This window comes from Manacus vitellinus, unplaced genomic scaffold (genome assembly GCF_001715985.3).
Source record: "Manacus vitellinus isolate BGI_N305 unplaced genomic scaffold, ASM171598v3 scaffold_25_pilon, whole genome shotgun sequence".
Taxonomy (NCBI): domain Eukaryota; kingdom Metazoa; phylum Chordata; class Aves; order Passeriformes; family Pipridae; genus Manacus; species Manacus vitellinus.
In genome coordinates, this window is record NW_021939882.1 from 4,875,129 (window position 1) to 4,899,314 (window position 24,186).

The following is a 24,186-nucleotide window of genomic DNA, read 5'->3' on the forward strand; positions in this document are numbered from 1 at the left end:
ATCTGGTATTTAGTGCTCCACCTCCAGTTAGAGTAGGAAGCAGGTGTGAGAAAATGCTATACCAAATCTCTTGCTGCTCCCACCATTCTCTTCCTCTTATTCCATATATTTCAAGTTCCACATTACCTCAAGAACTTCCACAGAGGGACAGATGCAGAGAAAACCAACACTGGTTTTGCTGTGTTGAGCAGTTTTGCCTCTTCAGTTCTACAGAGCTAAATGTCATAGAAATCCCCATTAATCACATTTACACCAAAGTTCAGAGAATCACAATCATTATGATGTGCAAAATTATATAATGGTATAAACCAACCTGCTCTAGGGCTTTTACCACAGGAAGTGTCATTTTTTAGGCTGGTAACTCTGCAACTTTAAAAAAACATGGATGAGAGATCCAGCCAGAGTTGATGGCCTGGCAGAGCTGAGCTGCCTTTGTGTAGCCACAGCTGGGAATTCAAGGAGACACTTCCACAGGGAAGCAAATTGGCCTTCAGGGGTTTCCCACCCCCTGGACACACTGCTAACAGCACAGCACAGCTAGTTCAACACTAATTTGTGCATTTTTATACCTGGACTCACAGCAAATTCTGGACATACACAGAAAACACCTATGGGACTGTGGGAACCAGAGGCATTTTCAATACACAACAAACACACATAATCAGGGGCAAATAGCAGCAGTTTTTTACTGACCATATGGAAAATCTGCATTCATGAGTGAGCACGACCCAGCCCGAGAGCTCACTGGTTGTGTCAGATGGATCCTGTGCTGATACAGCTGTAACCAAGCAATTACACACCCCTTTTTTCTGCCTGCCTGAAGCAAAAATTCAGCTTACAGCCAGCTAGTATGTGCAAATTCATGTTAAAGAGAGTGGAACCAACAATTAGCAACTTACTTTTCATAGTACAGAGTCAAATACACTATTAAAATGAAACTGAACAGTACAAAATGCTTTAGAACATATCTTCTGTTTCCAAGGTGCTAAACATGGGGGTTTTCCTTTCCCCCAAAATGTATTTGATAATTCTAGAAACTACCACAGATCACCAACTTTGCTACATTTTTTCCTGCTTTAGCCTTCTTTGCAACAGCTGTAGAATATTCTGTCCCTTTGAAAAATGCACACAAGACACAAAGATTGTGCTCAACAGGTTTACTCAGACTGGACTCTTAAATGCTCAAGAAAAAGGCACAGATTAAAAGAGACTCTGATGACTCTTTTGAACACAGCAAATGGAATTCTGTTTATAAGGAAAAAAAATACTGCTATGAATTGTATGGGCTGAAAAGTTCTGAAATATTCTTCCCTGTTCCTAATTATTGGCCTTCATTAAAATGGAATTTAAATTAAATTGTATAAACATATGAAATAAAGTCTCAGTATTAGGAAGGTTTTTTTTCTTTTGTTTCCTCTATGTACAAATCTTAGTATACAATTTTTACTTTTCATTATACATTTAACTACATAATCTTTTTTTCCAAAAATGAGTGAGAGCAACTGCAAAGTATGTGTTTCAAGAAAATGCTTTGCATTCGGAAAGGATCCACCTGCTTTCTTGGCCAGCAGTGCCAATGAGAACTGAGGGGGGGTGCCAGGCTGGGGGACACCCCTCAGATGTAGTCGTCCTCCACGGGCTCCCCGTTGACGTCACAGTAGTGGATGAAAATGGCCACGACGCGCTGGAACACCCCTTTCTTCATCTGCCGCAGCTCCGAGATCTCCTCCCCGATGGTCTCCATGCAGATGTCTGCAGACAGCTGGCCCTTCCTCCGGGGGGCATAGATAGTAGCTGGGAAGGCACACAAGAATAAAAGCTAGAATGTTTCCTGCAGAGAAGTTCACAAGCCAATCTGCTTTGCGTTAAGTCTTGGAAAGCAAAGCAAACGGAAAAATCTTCCATTGAGGAGCTATGTTTAAGGGATATTATTCAAGCAGAAGAGGTATTCTGCCTTCCCTATACTGAAACCTTTCAATAGCTCCCATACTCATTTAATGTATGTCAACTTCATGTTTGTGAGTGAAGGGAATCTCAGAGCAACACAAACCGTTCCCTGAGGCCTCTCTGACACGCTTCCATGTTACCCATTCCACTGATCACTTAAATGTTTTATAAACAAAAGCAATTAAGGATAAAGCAAAAGTCTCATCTTTATTTTTAGGGTTTTAACATCATGTTTAATCTAATTACTCCTTTAAATCAAACATATTTAATTTTTTTTGGTAACTCAGCCTACATACTGATGTACAAGCATTAAGTCTATGAATCAATCTAAAATAAAATTTAAAAAAGAAAACCAGAGAAAGGTATAGCAGAGAAAATCTCTTCCTCATCCTCTTGAGATTCATGCCCTTGAAACAGAGCTAGATAAGAATATCCAAAACAATGTCAATTAAAAATACCTCTAACGAAGGAGATTCCAAGATGTTCCTAATTAAGTAGTGGAGGAACATACTTTTCTCTGCTACCATTTGAGCCCTAGGAACTGCCTACTATAATATTTGAGAAGACAAGCTCCTAAATAGAAGGAGGCATATCTATAACAAAAACTAATCCACATCACCTGTTCCAGAGTTTTCAAGTCCAGTTCTTTCCTCTTTAATGCCAAGTTTGAGTTTTCACATTTTCTCTGCTAGACTCTCTTCAGCCTACCTTAACAACCTTTGCAAAGCAAAGCCAGAGGCAGCAGTTCAGCTGAGCCTTCAGCAGCAATGCCAGTAAACTCTACAGAACATAAATTGCTGGGACTACACACCACAGAATTAACTTTGTATATGTTTTAAATGCACCCAGATGTGACAAACCCATCACACTTTCAGGCTGAGCACCAGATGGGCTCTGCTTCTGTCAGTATTAGGGGCCCCAGCTGCTCCTTACACTGCTGTAGCACTGTTGCCCTCTCCTTTGCTGGACTCATCCAGCTCCCAACAGAGTCTATCAAAAATAGCCCAAGAACTAGAAAAACTGAAAAATAAAGGTCAGCCTAGGACAAGCAACAAGTTATTTGAACACATCAAACCAGATTACGCACTTCTTTCATCATCCTCAAAGTCATATCTGGCATAGCTGTTGGGCTCTGCTGTTCTCAGGGACCTCAGCCACGGGAAGTCAGTGATCATGGAGTAAGGAGCACCATCCACAATGCCTAGGAGACAGACAGGATGAGGATCCAAAGAGCACAACGTCACTCCTGCAGCATCATCACTCTTCATCAAGTAAACTTGATTATCACACAGACTGGTCGCTCTAATGCAGGAGAAGCATCTCCTCATTTCATTCCCCCACTGTGCCAAGGTTCCTCCACTTTCCTCCCAAGAATTATTACCCATGTCTCTTGTAATGATGCAAAGCTACTTATCTCAACAAGAGACTTGTCACCAGCTTTCAGCTGTCTATGAACACTCACCTTCTAGAGTGTAAATATCTCGGCCCCAAGGGTACTTAGTGTATTTCTTCAGGTCTTCTTCAGTTCGTGTAGCTTCAGGGAAGAACTCATATTTAATAAGCTCTCTAGAGAGAAGGAAGAGATTATAGCCAGGAGTGATAGGAAATGGGAAGGTGGGGGGGGAAGGAAAACAAAATGGGAAATCCTATTGCACAACCTTTCCTTTAATGAGCCTGAATCCATAGAAGCACTTCTCCAAGACCCTCACACCAACTCAGAATCAATCCCTTCCCTTTGGAGAGCAACCACAGCCAGCAGGTACAGTTTGGGTGAGAAACCATTGAAGGTATCTTTGAGCACACCTTTCTATCTGATTGAGGAACAATCCAACAGAGCTGCAACTAAACCAAACTTCAGAAGTAAATTTGCTCTCTTAGTAATTTTAGTGAAAAGCCAGCACAACAAAAACACTGGTTAAAAACAGCTGGATGAGAGCCACTCTATACAATCTCCTGTTGATGGGAATTCTAAGGAGTTCATACTGATGGAACATCACCTTCCACAGAAACTAGTTCTTGGAGTAAATCACTCTTTTTTAAAGGTAACTTGTTTTCAGATTTGAAGGTATTTATCCGTCTTCCTGACTACTTCAATGTACAATTGCATTATTGCTGCATGACTTATATGATGAATTCTATGGTTATTGTAGGAGAATTTGTAGTATTTTCCACATGGAAAGGTTTATAGTCTGTGTTTTGTATGAGTTGCATCTTGACACTGAAATTCTACATTGCACCATCTAGAATTCAAATTTCCCTAGTCACCAAAGCTTTTTTCTTTGATTTGGCTGACAGAATCCAGCAGGTCTGACTGAAGCTGCAGCTGCTCCCTGAGCAGTGAACACCTTTTCTGCACAGTCCCTGAAGGGCAGGTACTCACTGGTTGATATTTGCTATTGTGTCCATCCAGCTCCGAACTCGCACCTTGTTGCGGACATTGGGGGGGTTACTGAACTCATGAATGATGCAGATGTGGTAGGGATAAGGGCCACTAAAGATCTTCTGCTCCAGAGTCAATGTGTCAACCTGGGAAGAGCAGGAAACAAAGACTTGTGACCAACAGAAACAAAGAGGTGTGATTGTAGAGTCAAGAGCACACAGACATCCAAACACCCCAAATTCTAGGAGAATGTGTCCAGTAAAAAGAAATTTTAACAACATACATAATTAAATACACAATTAAAACTTTCCTAGTACAGTTTTGTCAATGAATCTTCTCAAGCAGTGGAACTGGATAGGAAATGTCTATTTCCTGATGTGTTTCACAATTCCAATATGTAAGCAAACTTCATAAAATTACATAACGGTCTAAAACTACATTCACATCTCAGAATTTGTCTCTGGCTTAGGAGGAGGGCATTGGTGGTTTGGTTTTGGGTTTTTATTACCCCTTCATCCCTCATTGGGAGACCAAGCCAGAAAGCAGGAGAGAAGCAGCACCACAAGTACAATACGGAATGCTCTGGTAAGAGTGATAAAGTTAAAAACCCCCAACATTCCAGATCTTAAATTAAACCCTCTTAAATACGTGTGAAATGACCTAAACTCACTAAATCACACAGCAGCTACAGGATGGACAAGGGATCAGACCCAGCTAACATGGGTTTAGGAGGGGCAGATGCTGTTTGACCAACCTGATCTCCTTTTACGATCAGGTGACCCACCTGGTGGATGAGGGAAAGGCTGTGGATGTGGTCTATCTGGACTGCAGCAAAGCCTTTGACACTGTCTCCCATAGCATACTCCTGGAAAAGCTGGCAGCCCATGGCTTGGACAGGGGCACTCTGTGCTGGGTCAGGAACTGGCTCGAGGGCCGGGCCCAGAGAGTGCTGGTGAATGGAGCTGCATCCAGTTGGCAGCCAGTCACCAGTGGTGTTCCCCAGGGGTCAGTGCTGGGCCCAGTCCTTTTTAACATCTTTATCTATGATTTAGATGAGGGGATTGAGTCCATCATCAGCAAATTTGCAGATGACACCAAGTTGGGGGGGAGTGTCGACCTACCGGAAGGCAGGAGGGCTCTGCAGAGGGATCTGGATAGACTGGAGAGATGGGCTGACTCCAATGGAATGAAGTTCAACAAGGCCAAGTGCCGGGTCCTGCACTTTGGCCACAACAACCCCCTGCAGCGCTACAGGCTGGGGACAGAGTGGCTGGAGAGCAGCCAGGCAGAAAGGGACCTGGGGGTGCTGATGGACAGGAGGCTGAACATGAGCCAGCAGTGTGCCCAGGTGGCCAAGGAGGCCAATGGCATCCTGGCCTGCATCAGGAACAGTGTGGTCAGCAGGAGCAGGGAAGTGATCCTTCCCCTGTACTCTGCATTGGTGAGGCCACACCTTGAGTATTGTGTTCAGCTCTGGGCCCCTCAGTTCAGGAAGGATATTGAGGTGCTGGAGCGGGTCCAGAGAAGAGCAACGAGGCTGGTGAAGGGACTTGAGCACAAGTCCTATGAGGAGAGGCTGAGGGAGCTGGGGTTGTTTAGTCTGGAGAAGAGAAGGCTTAGAGGTGACCTCATCACTCTCTTCAACTACCTGAAGGGACATTATAGCCAGGCAGGGGTTGGTCTCTTCTCCCAGGCAACCAGCAACAGGACAAGAGGACATGGGCTCAAGCTCTGCCAGGGGAGGTTTAGGTTAGATGTTAGGAAGAAATTCTTTACAGAGAGGGTTATCAGGCATTGGAACGGCCTACCCAGAGAGGTGGTGGATTCACCATCCCTGGAGGTTTTTAAAAAGAGACTGGACGTGGCCCTTAGTGCCATGATACAGTAATTGGAGATGGATCAGGGGTTGGACTTGATGATCTTGGATGTCTTTTCCAACCCAATCTATTCTATGATTCTATGATAAATGTCACTTCTTACAGCTCCCAGTACCACAACTGTCCTAAAACACTGTTCAGCATCACAAGAGGATGCTGCCTTCAGCAGAGTTGTCTATTCCAAACTCTAACTGCTGTTACTAAATCTAATAGAATAGACTTAGATCAAAGATTTCAGATACCTGTGCCTATGTCATGCTTCTGCTTATATATAGCTATAAGCTGGTTTATAGTATCACTTAGCAGCTTATAGTAGCACTTAGGTTCTTACAGTTCCTTTGAGTTCTCACAGTTTCTTTTAGTTATTCAGTTTGAAATTAGTTCAGTGCATCACAATATCTTACAGTATCTTCTGATGCAATGAATACTGGAGGTAGTAAGATTAAGTCTTAAAACTCAGTACCATCCAAGTTCCAGATTCTGCAATAAAAGCCTTGATGGTCTAAAGTTTTAATAAGCAAGTTTCTCAGAGTTGTGTTACTGTAACATTTACATTTGTCGCATCAATTGAAAACCACAGGCAGAACTTCAGGTGTGTTCACAATGAAATCCAGGCTGGTTGTGTACCTGCTGCATTGGACGAAGATAAATGATCCTGTTTCTTTCTGGTGGCATCCTGAGAATCTGATCCAGAACCTGATCCATGTTTAACTTCTTGCACTGGGCATAGTCAAACCGATTGACAACTGGTGCATTTTCTACTTTCAAGTGTTTCAACACACGGCACCTTGTAGCTATAAAAGAGCAAACCAAATTATTAAAAGAAACAATACTGAAAAGACCTTAGGAGCCTCCTGTCAGAGATTTTCAAGGCTGACAGTTTCTAAAGAAGGCAAACAAGTAATGTAAGTACCAGAGAATAACTGAAGTTAAGGTGGCAATTTAAGTATATCAGAGAAATACACCAGCTGTTCATTTCTTCCATATTATGATCAAACTTGTAATTCTTGAACTTGAAAGAAGGATCCTTTTAAAAGGCCATGTCAAATTTCTTCTAACAATAACCTTTTTCTCCCTTTGTTTCCTTTCACAAAGCCTCCTGAAATGGTCTGTGGACTGCCACAATTGAAAACCACTGACTTCAAAATCAGATCAAATATAGAGTATTGTGAAGCCACACAATGGAAAATAAAGCTATTTCCTTTCTAGCAACACTGCTCATTTAACCAAAATTTGGTTCAAAATCAATGTATGTTCTGAGACGTACTCTGGAATAAAGAAATCATTTCTTTATTCTCTGCTAAGTAGATATATGTCATGTCAGAAGAAAAGGTCTTAAGTGTAGATGTTGCAGAAAACAGTAAATGATCCAGTACAGGAACAGTCACACGCCCTGGCATGTGAATGTAATGCAACCTAAGTGCTATAATTGAAAACAGATTTTTATCATGTCAAGGAGGAAAGTATCATCATGTCAGCTAAATAATCTATGGAAGCATGAAGAAATGAGAGAATAAAAACAAGCTACTCTGAAACTCATTTCATCAACTTCCAATTATTGTATTATCACTCTCCAATAAACTACTCATCTTCCTAATTGTCAGATAATTTCATCTGTTGATTTGCAGATATTAATCTTTATTAAACCTGTTATAAGGAAAGGCACTCAAACTGAGAAGCAGCAATATTTGGTGTTCTAAGCATCAGCCTGACAAGCAGCAATGCAGCTGATGAATACAAAATAAGCAATGGACTGACTTGAATTGTTTCAAGAATTCCTAATAATGCCAGATGGAGGAGACAAGCAAAACATGAACTACATACCATGTATGAACATCATTTTGGGGCAGTCTTTCAGTACCAAATCTGTTATTCCACAATTGGTCAATGTGATTCCTACAAGGTTTTTGGATTTCAAAGTCAGTACCTGGTGAAAATTTAACCAAAAAAAAAAAGAAAAAAATGTATGACAGGGTAAAAACAAATAAACACACTGAATTTTAAAAGATACTGCCAGATGTGGAAAGATATTAACTGCATACTACTCAATATGATACAGCTTCAGTTCACAATGGGTATTTGAAGTTACAGAGTAGGTTACTGGTGATTTATCAGCTATAGCTGATAAACCTGTAGGAAGTGAAGAAAAAGCCCTTACTTGAACATGATCATCTTCAATAACTGGGTCACTTGTACTTGTGGATTTGTCAGCTGTCCTTTTCCGCTTGGTAGTTTGCCGTGGCTTTGGCTTGGCTACTTCTGGAAACAAAAATATGGAAAAATCTTTCCTCTGTTACATTTCAGGATAACAGTGGAGGCATTCCCTGGCTGAAAATGGTCAATCAGAACATACATTTCTTACAGATCAAAACATCTGTGTGGCTTGAAAACAACTTATTATCTTCTTGCACAAAACCTGCTTTCAGGTTTGTGCTCAGAATCATTCACACTAAATAACTTGGGGCAGGGGGGTGGGTTGTTTATAGATGAAAACACAGGAATGCTGAACCTACAAGTTCAACATCACTGAAAGATGTGGAGCCAAGAAGAGAACAGAAGATTAATTGTTAAGTTACTGCAGTAAACAGAACAACCTTGACAAATATGAGAACCAAAATAGCTTTAATGTTTGAATAGTAGAAATAATCTCAAACTACTTGAAAGTCTGCTCTTCATAACTGTCACTAAGTTTTTCATAATATTGCAAAGGATACCCAGGTATAAAATACTTAACATTCCCAAGTTGCTTCTTACTCCATTTCATGCACCAATGACATGAAATTCCTGCTTGATTTGAAGAATAAGTCTTCAAAAAGAAATGACCACTACCATTACTTCCAACAGCAAGAGAAAAAAAATGCCCTACAATTAATTTTCTGTGATTAAGAGATCAAAATTAGAAGTTATTTTACTAACAATAAGCTTCCTTTGACTTTTTTGTTAAAACATATGTCATGTCCACAAAGATTCCCAGTCAAGAAAGATGTGCAAAATATTAAAGTCTATATACAAACTACTCATAGAAACATGGAATGGTCTGGGTTGGAATGAAACTTAAAGCCTAAATTCCACCCCCCTGCCATGGGTAGGGACACATTCCACTATCCCAGGTTGCTCCAAACCCTGTCCAAGCTGGCCTTGAACACTTCCAGGGATGGGGTAGCCACAGCTTCTCTGGACAACCTGGAATGTACCTCACAACCTTCACATACTTCATGCTAAACTACCATTAACATTAAAAAATACCTCTTTTCTTACTTATAATAAAATTCCATCTCTCTCTATATAAGCTATTATGTGGCATCCAGTGGGCTGTGAGCTCCAGAATTCTGGCCACTGCTTTAGGGGATCAGGTGGAGAGATGGAATATTAATGCTCGACTTGTGGCACCTGTGAATCATCATCCCCAGGGAACTTTCTGACAGTTCCTGGAGTATGTTCAGACAGTGAAATACCTCCCAGCCTGATTCTAGGAAAAATTTTCCCGATTTTGTGTAGAATTGTTTGAGATGCAGCCTTGGGCCAAGAAATCTTTACAGAAGGTTTCAAGTAACATGCGGTTTAAAATGTGAAAAGTTTCACTACAAATACAAACTAAAACAAGTTTAAAAAAAACCAAACAGTACAAGTGTGGCTTACATTCTGATTAAAGTAAAAATCAAAATTACACAAGTCATCCTCTAGCCAGTTAGTCTGTGGTGATAATGCTTTTAAAATTTCATAGTCTTTAATATTTGGCTTAAAGCACTGTTTAGAATGAGTAAATCATTTAAGAGAAAGAAAAAAATCTTTCTAATATTAAACACAGTTTGTTACAGAAGCTGAAAACCACAATGTCCTTTATGTTAGAATAGTAGAAAGCTGTCATATTCAAGGCACATTTTTAGACCATTTATGGAAAAAACATTTCCAACTGTGCAACAAAGCATTTTCAGGTTATACTCCAAGGAGCTGTATGTTCTGTCCTAGTAATGAAAAGCCCTGTAACACCAGGCAGAAGCAGCCTCACTGTCCTATGTGTAAAATACAGATTTAAAAAATAAAAATGGCATATCAAGTCTCATATTCTGCCTCAGGCATCAGCTAACACCTCATGCTTCAAAGAGGAAAAGTGCATAAAGACATACACGTAACTGTATGGAGCTAGGAAAGCAATTCTTCTTATATATGCTAAATATAGCAAATACTCAACCATTTTTCTCCACAAGCAGAACAGATCTTTTTTCCTGACTAACAGCTGAAACCCGAAAACAGAGATACTCTCAGAAAGATACCCTAATTTAATACTGAGATCTGACTGACTTAGCTTCATGCATTGGTAATGGCTGAGGATAGAGAGGAAATATTTTCTTTTGATTTTTGCAGATTAATTATTACTCATAATGGGCAAGGTAGAAAACTGACATTTTAATTTAACAGGAAGATCATCTCTCCAATCTGAGATGTGTCTAGCTGCAGAACAGCATCCCAGGTGATTCAGGTTTCATTAACACTTGGAAACATGAAGATAAACTGGAAAAACACCAGGACATACTGTGTTTGAATCATTCCATGTTAACAGAGGTACGAATTTGCTATCAGTCTTTTCTACCTCCAACACACACAGATTTTTCAGTTTCATTTTACTTGCCAGATATTCTCAACAAAGAATCCTGGATATATGAGGTGGTGCCAGACTAAGATCACTATTTTGGAAACCAAGTATATTTGAAAGAAACAGCAAGTTCCCTTCTCACATCTGTTCTTTTCTCCCTTCGTTCCAGCCCTTCAGGAGTTTTATTTTATTTTATGTAAAATGTACAAACCAATAATGTGAAGCACAAACCTATTTAACAAAAGGACTATTTCGAACAAGTTTGATCACCGTGCCTTATACACTTGGAAGCAGAACCCAACATGCAGGTCCACAAGCTTGGCCCAACTATAATTACTGGTTGATAAAGTACCAGTTATTAACCTTTGCCTTCTTGCCAAGATGTAAGTGTACCTGCTGTCTTCCTCCTTTTGAAGGGAGGATCTTAATAGGGGAGACAGTCTTATGTTCCAATGAATAACAGCCTTCACAGAAACTCAGAGCTATCAACAGAAGTTGCAACTGCTTTTCAAATGAGTAAATCAAATACTGTTTAGAATGTATGGATAACACATACAGAAAGACTTGCATGGAGAAAAAAAGTCACTGGTGTTTTCAGAGAAATCTCTTATTTTACCTAGTCATGGCAGTGACATCAAGTAATTTCTGTTCCATCAGTATTCAGACCCTTTGACAAGCCACTTGGTTTTAAAGTATTAACTAACAAATTTCATGTTTACCACCAGTACTACCTGTGGGTGTTGCAGCTGCTCAGCGCCGTCTCATGGCAGCACTGCAGCTTACTCAGACGTTACTATCTGTGTGTAAGTCATACCTGGCTCCGACACCAGAGGGACGTGGGACAGCTTGCTCCTGGCTCTGGTTAGTGGTCGGCGAGGATACTCCTCCTTGTCCTCCAGCTCACAGCTCCTGGGCTGTGTGCCCGTGCTCTGCTCCTCGCTGGCAGCCCCGCAGGCACTCCCACTAGTCCTCTCCTCCCCTGTGTCTCCTGCAGCCCCACAGTTTGGCCGTGTCCTAAGTGCAAAATCTGCCCCAGCGCTGCTTGGTCCGTTCCTGCAGGCTCCGCTCGTGGATGGACATTCCCCATCACAACCCCCACTAGTCCTCTGCTGTGTGTCCTGAGGCTTGTAGGAGGAACACCTGGAACAAACAGAGCTCTCCTCAGTCTCTCTCTCACTGGAACCTTCCCGTTTACAAGGCGAGCAGACACACTGCCTGGATTCCTCTCCAGCTGCTGGGCTGGTGCCAGCACAGTGGCCATGAGCTGTCTGTGCACAGTCAGGGCTAGGAGAAGCAGCACTGCAGGAGCTGGATGTTCCCGTTGATCCTGTAGCATTACTGCAGCTTGCATAAGGATCTTTGCTTTTGTTCCTTTCAGGCATGTCACTTGCTGCTTTCATGTCTGCTTTAATCTGCTCACTGGTTACTTGACAGCCTTTTTCACAGCTGCTTTCCTCCGTGTGGAACTGCTTTGTCTGGCCCCCTTGGCTGGCACTGCATCTTTTCCGCAGGGGTGTCTTGCCTTTACCACTCACTGTGAGAACCAAGGAAGGGAGAACAATGAGACAAGCCACAACACAGCTTAAATAAATGCTGAGTGCTACTCTGTTAAAGACTACTTAAAACAGAAGGCAGCCTAGAGGCCAATGACAAATCTCATCAGGACCATGCTATGTTATGGGAATTATTAATATTTCTAGCAGTTGCTGACTCTTGGTGATGTCCTGCAGCTATTTTTGTAGTGATGTGCTGGGGTGTTTGTCAGTAAATGAGATACAAATCTGCCAGAGAGGCTCATATTGTCACAGAGCAGCTCACTGTTTAAATAGGCCAAAGCACAAAAATATGAACGACACACTAAGAATAGAATCACAGAATGGCTCTAAGGGACCTTAAAGATCATCTATTTCCAATCCCTCTGCCATGGACAGGGACACCTTCCACCAGACCACATTGCTCCAAGCCCCATCCAACCTGGCCTTGAACACTTTCAGGGATGGGGCAGCCACAGCTTCTCTGGGCAACCTGTGCCAAGGCCTCACCACCCTCACAGGGAAGAATTTTTTTCTAGTATCCAATCTAAATAGGCTTTTCTTTTCCTAAATAGGAGGAATACAAATGAGGAATCAAATAGTTACAGAGAGTACTAAAGTTCTGCTTTCAGTTGCAATCTTCAGCTCCCTCTCCTGGGTATGGGGTGTGGTGTCAGTAGGTAACGGCAGTCTCAGTTCACAGATGAATAAAAAAGCCACACCAAACAATGTACAAATCACAACAGGAACTTAATCACAGAATCATTTAGGTTGGAAAAAACCTCCAAGACCATCGAGTCCAACCTGTGCCCAATCACCACCTTGTCAACCAGACCAGAGCACTGAGTGCCACGTCCAGCCATTCCCTGAACATCTCCAGGGGTGGTGACTCCACCACTGCCCTGGACAGCCTCTTCCAATGCCTGACAAACCTTTCTGGGAAGAAACTCTTCCTGAATGTCTACTGTCTTAATCCTCTCTGCTAATTACAGTAATCCAAGCACCAAATCCTCATAATTGACAGTACAAAAGTTTATGCAAATTCTGTCCAAACACAGGTTATTTCATCCTCACACCAGAACTGACATTCACACTATAGGCACAGCACTCTACATGTTCTCAAGCTGGAATTGCCAGTGTTGTTGAAATAAATGCACTAAACGGGAGAGGGACTGCTGTGTAGGGAGTATACCAGTTACAGTAGGAAGAGCCATTACTGCTTTGCTAAGTCCTAGGCTTTGCAGAAATTAAACTAGTACTAGACCAGTATATTTCTCAGTTCTTCACAATGCCAGATTTTTCTGTTAACTGCTTAGCTAAATATTCCTTAAGGTTTAACACTATATTTACTTCATCTGACAACACAGCTGCAAATTTAGCTTCACAGACATGATAAATTCTGGTCACTTGGAAATCCAAAAGAGGAGCTGCATGTTTCTGATCAGTGCAGCACCACTATTTCTTTGTTTCCATACAGTATTTGTGATTGAAGCTCAGAGAAATAAATATGTCCTTCTAGATTCATATCAAAGCTAGACATAAAACTGAACAAGATGGAAAGACTGAAGCTCAAAAATAAATGTTGCTTAACAGTGCCCAGGAACCCCTCCATTCCACACCTGAAGGTTCTCTAGTTTCCACTGGATCTCTGCTTTTCTCTTCTCCATCTGAGTAATTCTGTGCAATGCTGTTGGAGATGCAGGCTCTTGAAGTCCCCATGTTTTCCTCCTCATCCTCACTGTCTGAATCGTGGATAGTAATAGGTGTTGCTTTTACAACAGGCTGAATGCCACTTGGTCCTGAAAAGTAGAATACCAACACTTCATGTAAAAATAAGCCAAACATGGATTAAAGTGCTGAAGAACTTCTAAAAATGCTTGAAAAAATGGTAAGAAATTAATTTAATTAAATGAGCCAACCATTCTGTGGCTCCTCCATTAAAATCTAAAGAGAAGAAGAGCATTTCAGCACTAAAGCATTCTAGTTTGGAAGGGGAAGAGTGTCACAATGGAAAACAAAACACAAGTTTTCTGTAATGTTTCTCTGCTTCAGAACAGCTTAAAGGTTCTTCCACAACTGTATGAGTAAACTACATATTATAAACAATCCCTGAAACCTCCACCACAACAACAGAAATGTTGGTCAGAACACTGGTATTTATCCTTCTAAATCTTGAAAAACTGAGCAGATCCAGCATACAAGGATGTTACTTCGTGTTGTTGGCATATTCAGTAGAAAATTATGTTGTCCAGCAAATAGTGGCTATAAAAGAGATCAAGACTGCTTTGTGTCACTAACACAAATAAAATTAACACTGGAACAAGTTGTTCTGGCTTGAAAAAAAAAAAGGCAAAAAAGAATCCACATGCTGCAGTGAAATAAGTAAGGCCATCAACACCAGAGGCACAAGACAAGTTCACTGAGGCCTCCTGTGCTCTTTTTATACTGAGCACAAAAATAAGGCTTTAAGATCAAGGTATTTCACTCTATATGCAAAGAGAACTCTGGACTGTAAAACAGACTTTAAAACAGAATAAATTTCTTCACAGAATTGAGCTGTGCTAGCATCATTCCAAACACAACAGACAACGCAGCTAAAGAAAAGCATCCAAAACCAGACTCATATTGAAATATTTACCCCCTCGAGAAGGAGATACCAAAAGGTCATTTCTTTCCAAAGATGGAGTTACCTGCTTGCTCTTCATCCACCTCCATAGGAACAACAGCTTGGCTGTGAGCCGGGAGCTCATTCTGGCCCTGCCCAGCAGCAAACTCCTCTTCCTGTGCCACCTCCTCCATCTCATTCAGTGCTGAAAAGATGAAGACGAGGTCAAGAATAGGAAACAGAACGAACAAAGCCCACAAGCACCCACAGAGAGTCAGAATCACCAAGAAATAAGTAACAGTTGCCTTGATTCCCTCAGAGAGTCTCTGGGTTGCATAAAGTCGCTCACATATTTGCTCTACATCTCTTTAGCCAAAGCCCCAGCCTAACTTTTAGGGTTTAGTTCACCCAAATCTTCCACTCCTCCTCAGAAGTCTTGTTCTACCACAGTGAGCAGCATAACCAGGATTTGCATATTCATTCCCTCCAATGACTTTTGCCTTTGCTGGGAAATATTAAAAATATACCATTTGACACTGTGATATTCTCCCAGCTCTGACCAGAGGAGTCTAGAAAACACTTGGCACTTCCCCAGAGGAGTCACACAGACTGTCCCTTGCTAACACCCATACTGACACACATCACTGCCCTGCAATGTGCCTGTAACAGCCATCAGACACCACACAATGACAGCTTTTATCACACAGGTATCAGAGACATGCAGACAGCCCCCACGAAGGATTAAAGCTACCAGGAACTGAAAGAGCAACAAGCTTTCCATATATATCTTCTCTATCACCCTATCTATGTCAGAGCAAATAAAATCACTTCCTACACAGGTTCACAAAGATTACCCTCAGCTGCAATCTGCTGCTCCTCAGCCTGACCATCTTGCCGCAGCTCATTCTCCTCATTCTGGTCATTTGGGTGTTGGTGATTGTTGTGGTGGATGTTTGGGTTATTGTTATTCTGGTGGTTATTGTTGTTGTCATTGTCGTTGTTAGAGTTCTGATTGCTGACTAGGGCAGAGGAGACCCCAATTCCTGTGCCTGCACTTAGGCCCACACGAGCACAGCCCTGAGAACAAAAAGCAGCTATTAAGATTTGAAAAAACTGATAAGTTATCTCAACAACATTCCCTAACGCCAACAGAAAAAGCATTCTGTTGGTAATGTCTGGGATAGCACAATACTAATAGGGAGACTGTCCCTCATATTTCCTTAGGCATTGCAGAGGTCCATGTTCAGGTTGGTAACCCAGAAAACTTACACTCTGTTAAATTCCTACTGAAAAGGAATTCCACAAAGCACATAATTTTACTTTATTGTTTTCCATTTGCTAAAGGATCATATTACATTAATACAAACAGCAGATTATATATATAGCCTTCCCAGAACACAGCAGCCTCAAGATAGAACTAGTGACTGAAGAAAGCAGTTTTCTACGTAGGCAGTTTCCATTGCATTACAGCAGCTTAACAAGGATTTATGTTACAGTGTGGGAGGGGACAACACGAAGAAATAAAATTCCTAAGCTTTGAAACCACTCCAAGAGTGGAACAGTACCCTTATTTCACCCACTACAAAACCATAAAAACCTCTTAGCATTGTAAACAGATCCCCAAGTGTGAAAGAAATCGTATAAAAAGCAGCAGCAAAATGAAGTATCCACAAAGACCTCAACAGAATCAACATGAGTCTTATTTTCTGGTCACATATTCATACAAGATCATACCTTACCACTGCTCCCATTTGCAGAAGTATCATCATTCTCCCCAGTATATCATAATAACAACAGCAAACCAGAATAATTTTATTAGCAATCTACTTAATTACAACTTTCAAAAGAATGCATAGCAGCTGGAACACACTGTATTTCCAATGAGCTGGCAACAATAAAAAGCAAAACCATTCTCTGAAACTCACCTTAGGAGGTTCTCTAAACATCTGGTCCAGAGAAATGAATTCTAAGCTTGGCAATAACTCGATGAACTGACTAAAAGAATCCAGCTTTATGGCGTGGCAGCGCACCAGGGTGAGATCAACCAAGCGGGTCCACCTTGAATGATCTGTGGGAGAGAAGGGAAGCATTTCCTGAAGGATTCCCCTCTCACTTGTTTGTCATTATACCCCTTTCAGATTTGAGAGGAGCATCCTCTGTATCTCCATTCTGACTGTTACCAGCACCAATATGGCTCCAAACCAAGCATATCTACTGTACTTACTAAGAAATAGAACAAGCAGTACTACGAGCAGAGAAATTCTGGTTTACTAGCACAGTAATTCATATAATAGCTCCAAAATTTCAAAGGTGTGCAATACCTGTGATCCAATTATTTGGGTTATGTAGATGTGGGCAGTTGTAAATGACCAGATACTTGATGAAAGAAAAAACTTCATTTACAGCTTTCATACCAATATCTGTAATAATTCCTGGATTTTCAACCACATCAGCCAAGCCGTACCTCACCAAGTCCGTACTCGTCATTTTACCTAAGAAAAAGATAGTAGCAGACACAGCAGTAAATTTGCCTTTTATAGCATGATTTTCTAACTCCCTATTTTAGCCCCTTTTCATAAAACTGATCAGATTATTCCTTCAGTTCAGTAAAGCTGGGACTTTCCCAATTTCACTAAGAGTTTCAGGAAGTGAGGAAAAACATATATGGCTGTATGAAATCAGCACCCTCCATATGGGCAACGTTAATATTCTTTTTAATCACTCTTAGCACATGACTGAAAACACATAATTCACATAATCCTTATGTTTGTCAAATAATTTATGTATATAAAAAAATGTCATACACTGTAGTAAAAACTCATCAACGTATCCTAGATGAAGAGTTTCAAACTGTGGAAATTCCAGTTCAGCCATCTTCAAAGCAGAAAAAACACCATCTTTGGTCAAGGAAGGCTGGATCCGCACTTCGTGCAACCTGAATGCAATTAAGAATTGTTAATTGTAATTAAGAATTTCTCCTATTAAAATTCATGCCAAAAGACAATTGCCACAGAAAACACTCAAGGAGATGACCTCTCAAAATGAAAGAATTCTTTCAATTGTGGCAGGATTCAGAGGCTATCTGCTGTATCTTTATGGCAGTATTTGACAGTTACATATATTTTTGTATATATAAAATATATAGTATATATCATATTTATTATTTATAATATGATTTATGATGATATATTATTTATCGTTAATATATAAGAATATATTGTGAGACCAACAGCACCACACTTTTCGAATACAAGTCTTATGACACAAACGAATTCAGAAACAGACATACTCCAGTTGTCTGAACCACAGAATACTCCTGTTATATAAACTTTAAATGTGCATTCCATAAACTTTTGACAGTTGTTCTGTTTCTTGGACTTCATTACTAAGTCATTTATTTTGAAAAAGGAGAAGGGAGGCAAAGAGAGATATGAAGGTCAGTACCTTCGTGCAGCAGTTATGATGAGGTAGCCAAGATCCACTTCAAGTGCATTCTTGCAAGCTCCCAGAACTATAGTGTGCAAATTCCTAAAACCACCTGGCAAATAAAAAACAACCTTCTTTCACTTCACTCACAGATCACAACCTTAAGCCTTATACATTGCCATCAGTGTTGTCTTGACAAGTGAATGAACAAAACACATCTTTTTTAGCAAATCAATAAAACCAATATTTGCACCCAGCTCTCCTCCAATCTTGCTAGTTCTGCTCACCAACAACTGCAACTGAAGGCAGGTCATCAGTCAAGAATTAACTGCAGTTAGAATATCAAAACAATACCAGATAAAAAGCGTATTTAGCACCATAACCATGGTGCTAACCATTCCAAACTTCAAAATAAGGATCAAGAAAAGATATGCTACAGACAAAAAAAGCTAAGCTTCACATGCCTCCAGTATTTGCTAATACTTTTATTTATTTACTTATTTTTGTTTAAGTATGAGGGACAAAAACTTTCATACCTGATCTCCAGCTATCTTCTACCACGTGCTGGATAAGTCCTCCAAGAAATGGAACACGAACCAGTTCTAAGTGCTCCAAATTTCGAGCAGAAGCCAGGCCTGTCACCAGGGGAACGTACTTCAGAGAATTTGTGGGTCCTACACAGAAAAGGCCAAAGACAAAGCAGGTTGCTCACTTGACATCATTGAACTGATGCTTTCAATGACTGTCACATGGAAGAATTAAAAAATATCCACATATATCTATCTAGATCAGGAAGTCAAGAGAACCACAAAGCACCAAATGACGTACAGGACAGGGGTACATTTCTGTCCAACACCACGAATAAAACAACAACTGCTTTCAGAATCTTGAATTCCAAGACTTCCATTTACACTTGGTGCCTGAGCAACTTTAACAGAATCAGATTTCCTACATGCTCTAACATCCCCTTCACGTATGAATCCCTCTTACCAGCACAGTTCCTCATGACAAAAGCACGTAAGCTGATACAAAGGAAATCTTTAAAAGGCTGTGGTTTGGTGAGTCTCACCCACTTCAAATAAAGGTGCCTCAGCATTGGAATACAAGGAATCTCAGGGACATTCACCCCTAGTAACACATAAACAAAACAAACAAATATTTTAAACAAGCTTGAAACCACAAACTGTATGACAAATTTCTGGCTTTAAAAAGGAAGTTTTTCTTTACTATGTGGCACGTGAGAAAAGCTGTAAACACTTTAAATACAAGTTCTTCACCTCAGTTTGTCAATACAGTTTTTTAGAACTTGCCTTTTGAACCTGCTATCACATATACGGCAACTAATATCTCAAAGATACCACAGCCCAAAGTCCCTTTCTTAAAAAGAATTACAATCTTGCAGAGTTTCAAAGCCTTTAAGTTCACCTGTGTTGAAGCCAACTACTTCATCATTACCACACTCACCTACTAAGTGCAAAGTCTGAATTTTAGCTCCTATAGGTATTTTCAGCTTGTTCTCAGGAGGAATTGGAAAAGCACCATTACGATTACGAAACTTCCCTAAAATGTGAACTTGTGGCATGTATGTCCAAATAGCTTCCACCAGCTCTAAATGAGAGGTCTCAACACCCTGGATAAAAGGAAGCAAAGCAAATGCTCTAACACCAGTTCAAGTAACAACATCCTCTTAACTACATAAACTTCTCAGCAGCACACCATACATAATGCGTTATCTCACTTTTAATTTCTAGCAAGACTTGTCCTTTTAAAAGCAGAGGGATCAGTTTTAATTCATTTCTGGACTTAAGAGCATCTGTGACTCCCACTGGTGCAACTAAAAATAGTACTAATTAGAAAATAGGGTCACAATTAGCTGCTCCTCTCTACAGCCAGGTCTGAAAACAAAGCCCTGTAAGCAGTAAGTCCCCATCACATTTCTTCTGCTCTGTTAACATGCACCATCTCTGCTGCTGAAGGAGGTTGTCTCTCGAGTCCAACCACTCACCAGCAAATTTGGACAGGCCTGCAAAGCCTCTAAAACTCCAGGAATGCTGAAAGCTTCATGGCCACGGACTCTGCGTCTTTCAAGATACCTGGGATGAAGACCATAAAGTTGTTCAATGTCTGGCATCTTCCTCAGCAGCGTTAGGAAACTGGAATCAGTGAAACCTAAGATGACAACAACAGATTTGGTATTTGTGTGACAGCAGACACTCAGCTGTAAAGGGAAAGCCAAATACACTGTTCTCTTTATGTGGCAGTATAAATTCTGTGGTGTTGAAAGCTGTACTCAGTGAAGCAACAGCTTGTCTTTTACTTCCACATTTTAAAAATCATGGCCTATGTATCCTTGGCATAGAATTTTGCAGGTTTGCTACAGTTTTCCTCCAGTAGAATACAAGGTAAAGTATACTCTCTCCTTTCTCAGATGAAGGGCCTCTGCAGACTGTCAGGCTTTGTGTCTCTATTTTTCGTGGAATTCCATTTATCAACTACATGGTTCAAAAAAAGCCCCAGCTGGATCAGTTGTATCTGTTCATCACTATTCACCACAGCTCACATTTCTCAAAGAAACAAGATGGTTTCTTTAAGCAAAGATTTATTTTAATCTAATGTAAGAGAACACATAAAAAGGATTTTAAACAGGTAAGTCACCTTAGGCTAGGTCTAACCACCTGCCTGGTATCAGCTCTTATAAATCTCAATTTGTAACTCCTCTAACTTTCAAATTCACTCGTTTAGTCTCTCCCCCAACAAATCCCAGCAGTGTGATTTAAATCCAACAGAAACCCTAATACTAGGTGAACAGGGTTCACCTAGACTGAGAAATTTATCTATTGATCTGAAGATGACTTGAGGTGTGACATCAAAACTTATTCTTACATTGTTAAGTGTTGGCAGATGAGTTGCTCTCTCATTCCATTGTATATTTTCCTGCCTGCATGCAAACAGCCTCTTCATGGAATAACCCTTGGATAAACTCCCTTACAACAATCAGACAAACACAGATTGTATTTACAGATGGCTACAGAGAATCCCCATTTCTGCTACAGTAATACCCAATATTTGTATTATACACAGAGACACAAACTTTCCAAACCACATACTCAAGGAAGCCACCCAAATAAGCCAAAAGGAACAAAACATCCAAGTACTTTTACTGCTTTTGCAAATTTACTTTGCATGTACAAACGTCCCTCTAAGTGGCAGCAGAGCAGCCAGTGATGCTCGGGGTGTCTCTCACCTGTGGGCATGTACTCCCACCAGCGGCCTGCACACAGATCCACAACCTTCACCACCCGCAGGTACAGCGTCACCGCTTCCTTCAACTTCCGGGACAGGCATTCCATGCACATGATATCCTGCAAGGGAAGGTACCTTTGGGGGAGGAAAAAACACCCCTCTGATTTATCCAAGCTGGATCCTTTTTGATTTTTACTTTTTTTTTAACTAAAGCACATCCCAAGCCTGACTGCACAAACTCATGTATTTCTAGCGTGTAATAACAGTCATTCAAACAGAATTTTCAGACTGTGCTCAATTAAAATGTGAAATTTTGCTAAGCAGAATGACTCATCAATTTTTGACACTGACTTGAGACTATTGAAGGTACACATATAATATTAAAACAGAGAGATGCTTTAGTTCTCTAATAAATTATAGAATTATAAAATGGTTTGGGTTGGGAGGGACCTTAAAGCCCATCCAGTTCCACCCCATGCCATGGGCAGGGACACCTTCCACTAGCCCAGGTTGCTCTAAGCCCCACCCAACCTGGCCCTGGACACTTCCAGGGATGGGGCAGCCACAGCTTCTCTGGGTAACCTGTGCCAGGGCCTCACCACCCTCACAGGGAGAATTTCTTCCTGATATGTAATTTAAACCAAACCAGAAACTGCTGACCAAGCCATTTGCCACAGTACTCGCTACACAGTTTAATTAAACCTACTTTCATTTTTTAGTACATTCTACGTGCTCAATTTGCAAATATTTTGGAATGCTGTTGTTTTCAAAGAACTTCTTGGGAAAGCATTATGTTTTGGACAAAATATGGATGAGTAAACATTTTGGAGAAAGATTTTATTGTAGGGAAGATTAAATACTCATCCCAGTTCCCTTCTGCTCACTATGAAGCAGATGCAACAATTTCAAAACAAGCATCTCAGCTATGCTCTACCTGAGATGTATCTCTGCTCTAAAAATCAATGTCTATACACTAGTGACAGGATTATATCAATGATTTATTTCTTTTTTGTTCTATATTCATGACACTCACATAAATTAACTTTCTAAGTATCCAAATGAACTCTGGAACTGAAAAAATAACATTTACCATCCCTTTTTATGCACCAGTTCACTCGTGGTACAGCCACACTTTCTGAATACTATGTGACACCAGCATCAATGCAGGTAAGACTAAAGAAATAACAGAAAACTACATAACAATAAACAATAAATTGACTTCTAAAGAGCTGCTCACCTAAAGATGTGGCAAAGCACTTCATGAGAGAGTTGGTTCATGTAATCTTTTGGCTCATCAGCTTTGGTAGACTCAGAACCTTCCCTGTTTACTGAGCTTGGTTTCACATTTTTCCGCCGGGGACCCATGTTTGCACCAATTTCTGATGGAAGGAAATGTTCACAATGTTATGAAATTCAGTGCAACTGAAAGAGAAAAGGGACAGAGTAGAGGAGGACACACCAGTTAAGCTGCAAAAAACAAGTTGTAGTTTGTTTAGCACAGGTCTCAGACACAACCTGACAATGATTAGACAAATCAGACAGTTCCCCTAAGCAAAGGGAAATGGACAAAGAGGAAAATCACCTCAGGTTCAACTAGAGATCAATTCTTTTGCATGAATAAAAGGTCTTCAGAGATACCACCCTGTGGTCAAGACAAATCACGAGAAAGTTGTGCAGAGACTACAGATGTCACCAAGTCAACACCAACTCGAACACTCCAGTGAAAAGAAAACCCAAAGTCTCTGCCTAGCAGAAAAATTATTTATTTTTTCTTCTTAAAAACAAAAAGGGCTTCTAAAATGCCTCCTCTCAAAAAATGCCCTATTACAAGTCCTCAAACTATCTCCTCTTCAAGGTTAGAACACCAAATAAAATATTCAGGTTGCTTACTTAAAGATCAAAGCTGCAGAAAAACTGAAAGTCATTGCCTCAGCAGCAACATGCAGGAAATCCTGTCCTCCTTCCCTTCACTGAACTAACGTGTTCATGTCTACACTGCTCCTGCAGCACACATGGGCTGAAACAACAGTAATGTTCCATTTAAAAACACACAAAATTATTAAGAGAAATAACAAATAAGTAATTAAATATGAACTCAGTGCTAATATGAGAATAACATCTTATACAGATGTTGAGAGACATTTTCACAACTGTATCTAGCAAACACTTATTTTATACTAACATAAGACAATGTAAAACAACGTTAAGACGAGAACAAAAATGCTCTCTGGTGAAGAGGGTAAAGCACCACTAACTCAGTAAACCTGTTTAAGAGGTTGAATGCCAAAAGTCAGTGGATGAGGAAAAACAACTTGTAAAGAAAAGACAGATTTTGGAAAACTTATCAGCAGAGACTCTGGTACAGCCTTCACTGTGATGTAAACACACCTCAGTGTTTGTACCACATTATGTGGAAGTGGCAACTGAGGAGAAAAACAAAATATCTCATGGAAATAGAAAAGAAAAAGTTTAGCCTTCTCCAACACAAATGATTTATACGCTGGCACAAAATTTGAAACCTTGACAGCCTCCCTGTGATCTAATTGTAGAAAGAACACATGACTTTACACATTTTTGTATGC

General features: G+C 40.5%; 1 protein-coding gene across 2 annotated transcripts; it reads right to left on the reverse strand.

Moving 5' to 3' along the window:
* Positions 1 to 661: 661 nt before the first annotated feature.
* FBXO38 (F-box protein 38) lies at positions 662 to 23,026 on the reverse strand. Of its 2 annotated transcripts, none has more exons than XM_029960253.1 (21): positions 22,842 to 23,026; positions 21,606 to 21,739; positions 20,367 to 20,530; positions 19,826 to 19,991; positions 19,352 to 19,489; positions 18,898 to 19,035; positions 18,380 to 18,473; positions 17,740 to 17,870; positions 17,257 to 17,427; positions 16,861 to 17,003; positions 15,790 to 16,012; positions 15,021 to 15,140; positions 13,950 to 14,129; positions 11,613 to 12,332; positions 8,363 to 8,463; positions 8,029 to 8,131; positions 6,832 to 6,998; positions 4,328 to 4,473; positions 3,410 to 3,513; positions 3,035 to 3,148; positions 662 to 1,794 (listed from the first exon to the last, which is right to left on the reverse strand). In XM_029960253.1, exons 1-21 carry the CDS (start codon positions 22,967 to 22,969, stop codon positions 1,616 to 1,618), a joined length of 3,564 nt encoding a protein of 1,187 aa, XP_029816113.1. In that variant the 5' UTR covers positions 22,970 to 23,026; the 3' UTR covers positions 662 to 1,615. The 2 variants fall into 2 exon arrangements, with proteins under 2 accessions (XP_029816113.1, XP_017929117.1); XM_018073628.2 differs by having other exon boundaries at positions 20,367 to 20,454; positions 22,842 to 22,985.
* Positions 23,027 to 24,186: the final 1,160 nt, after the last annotated feature.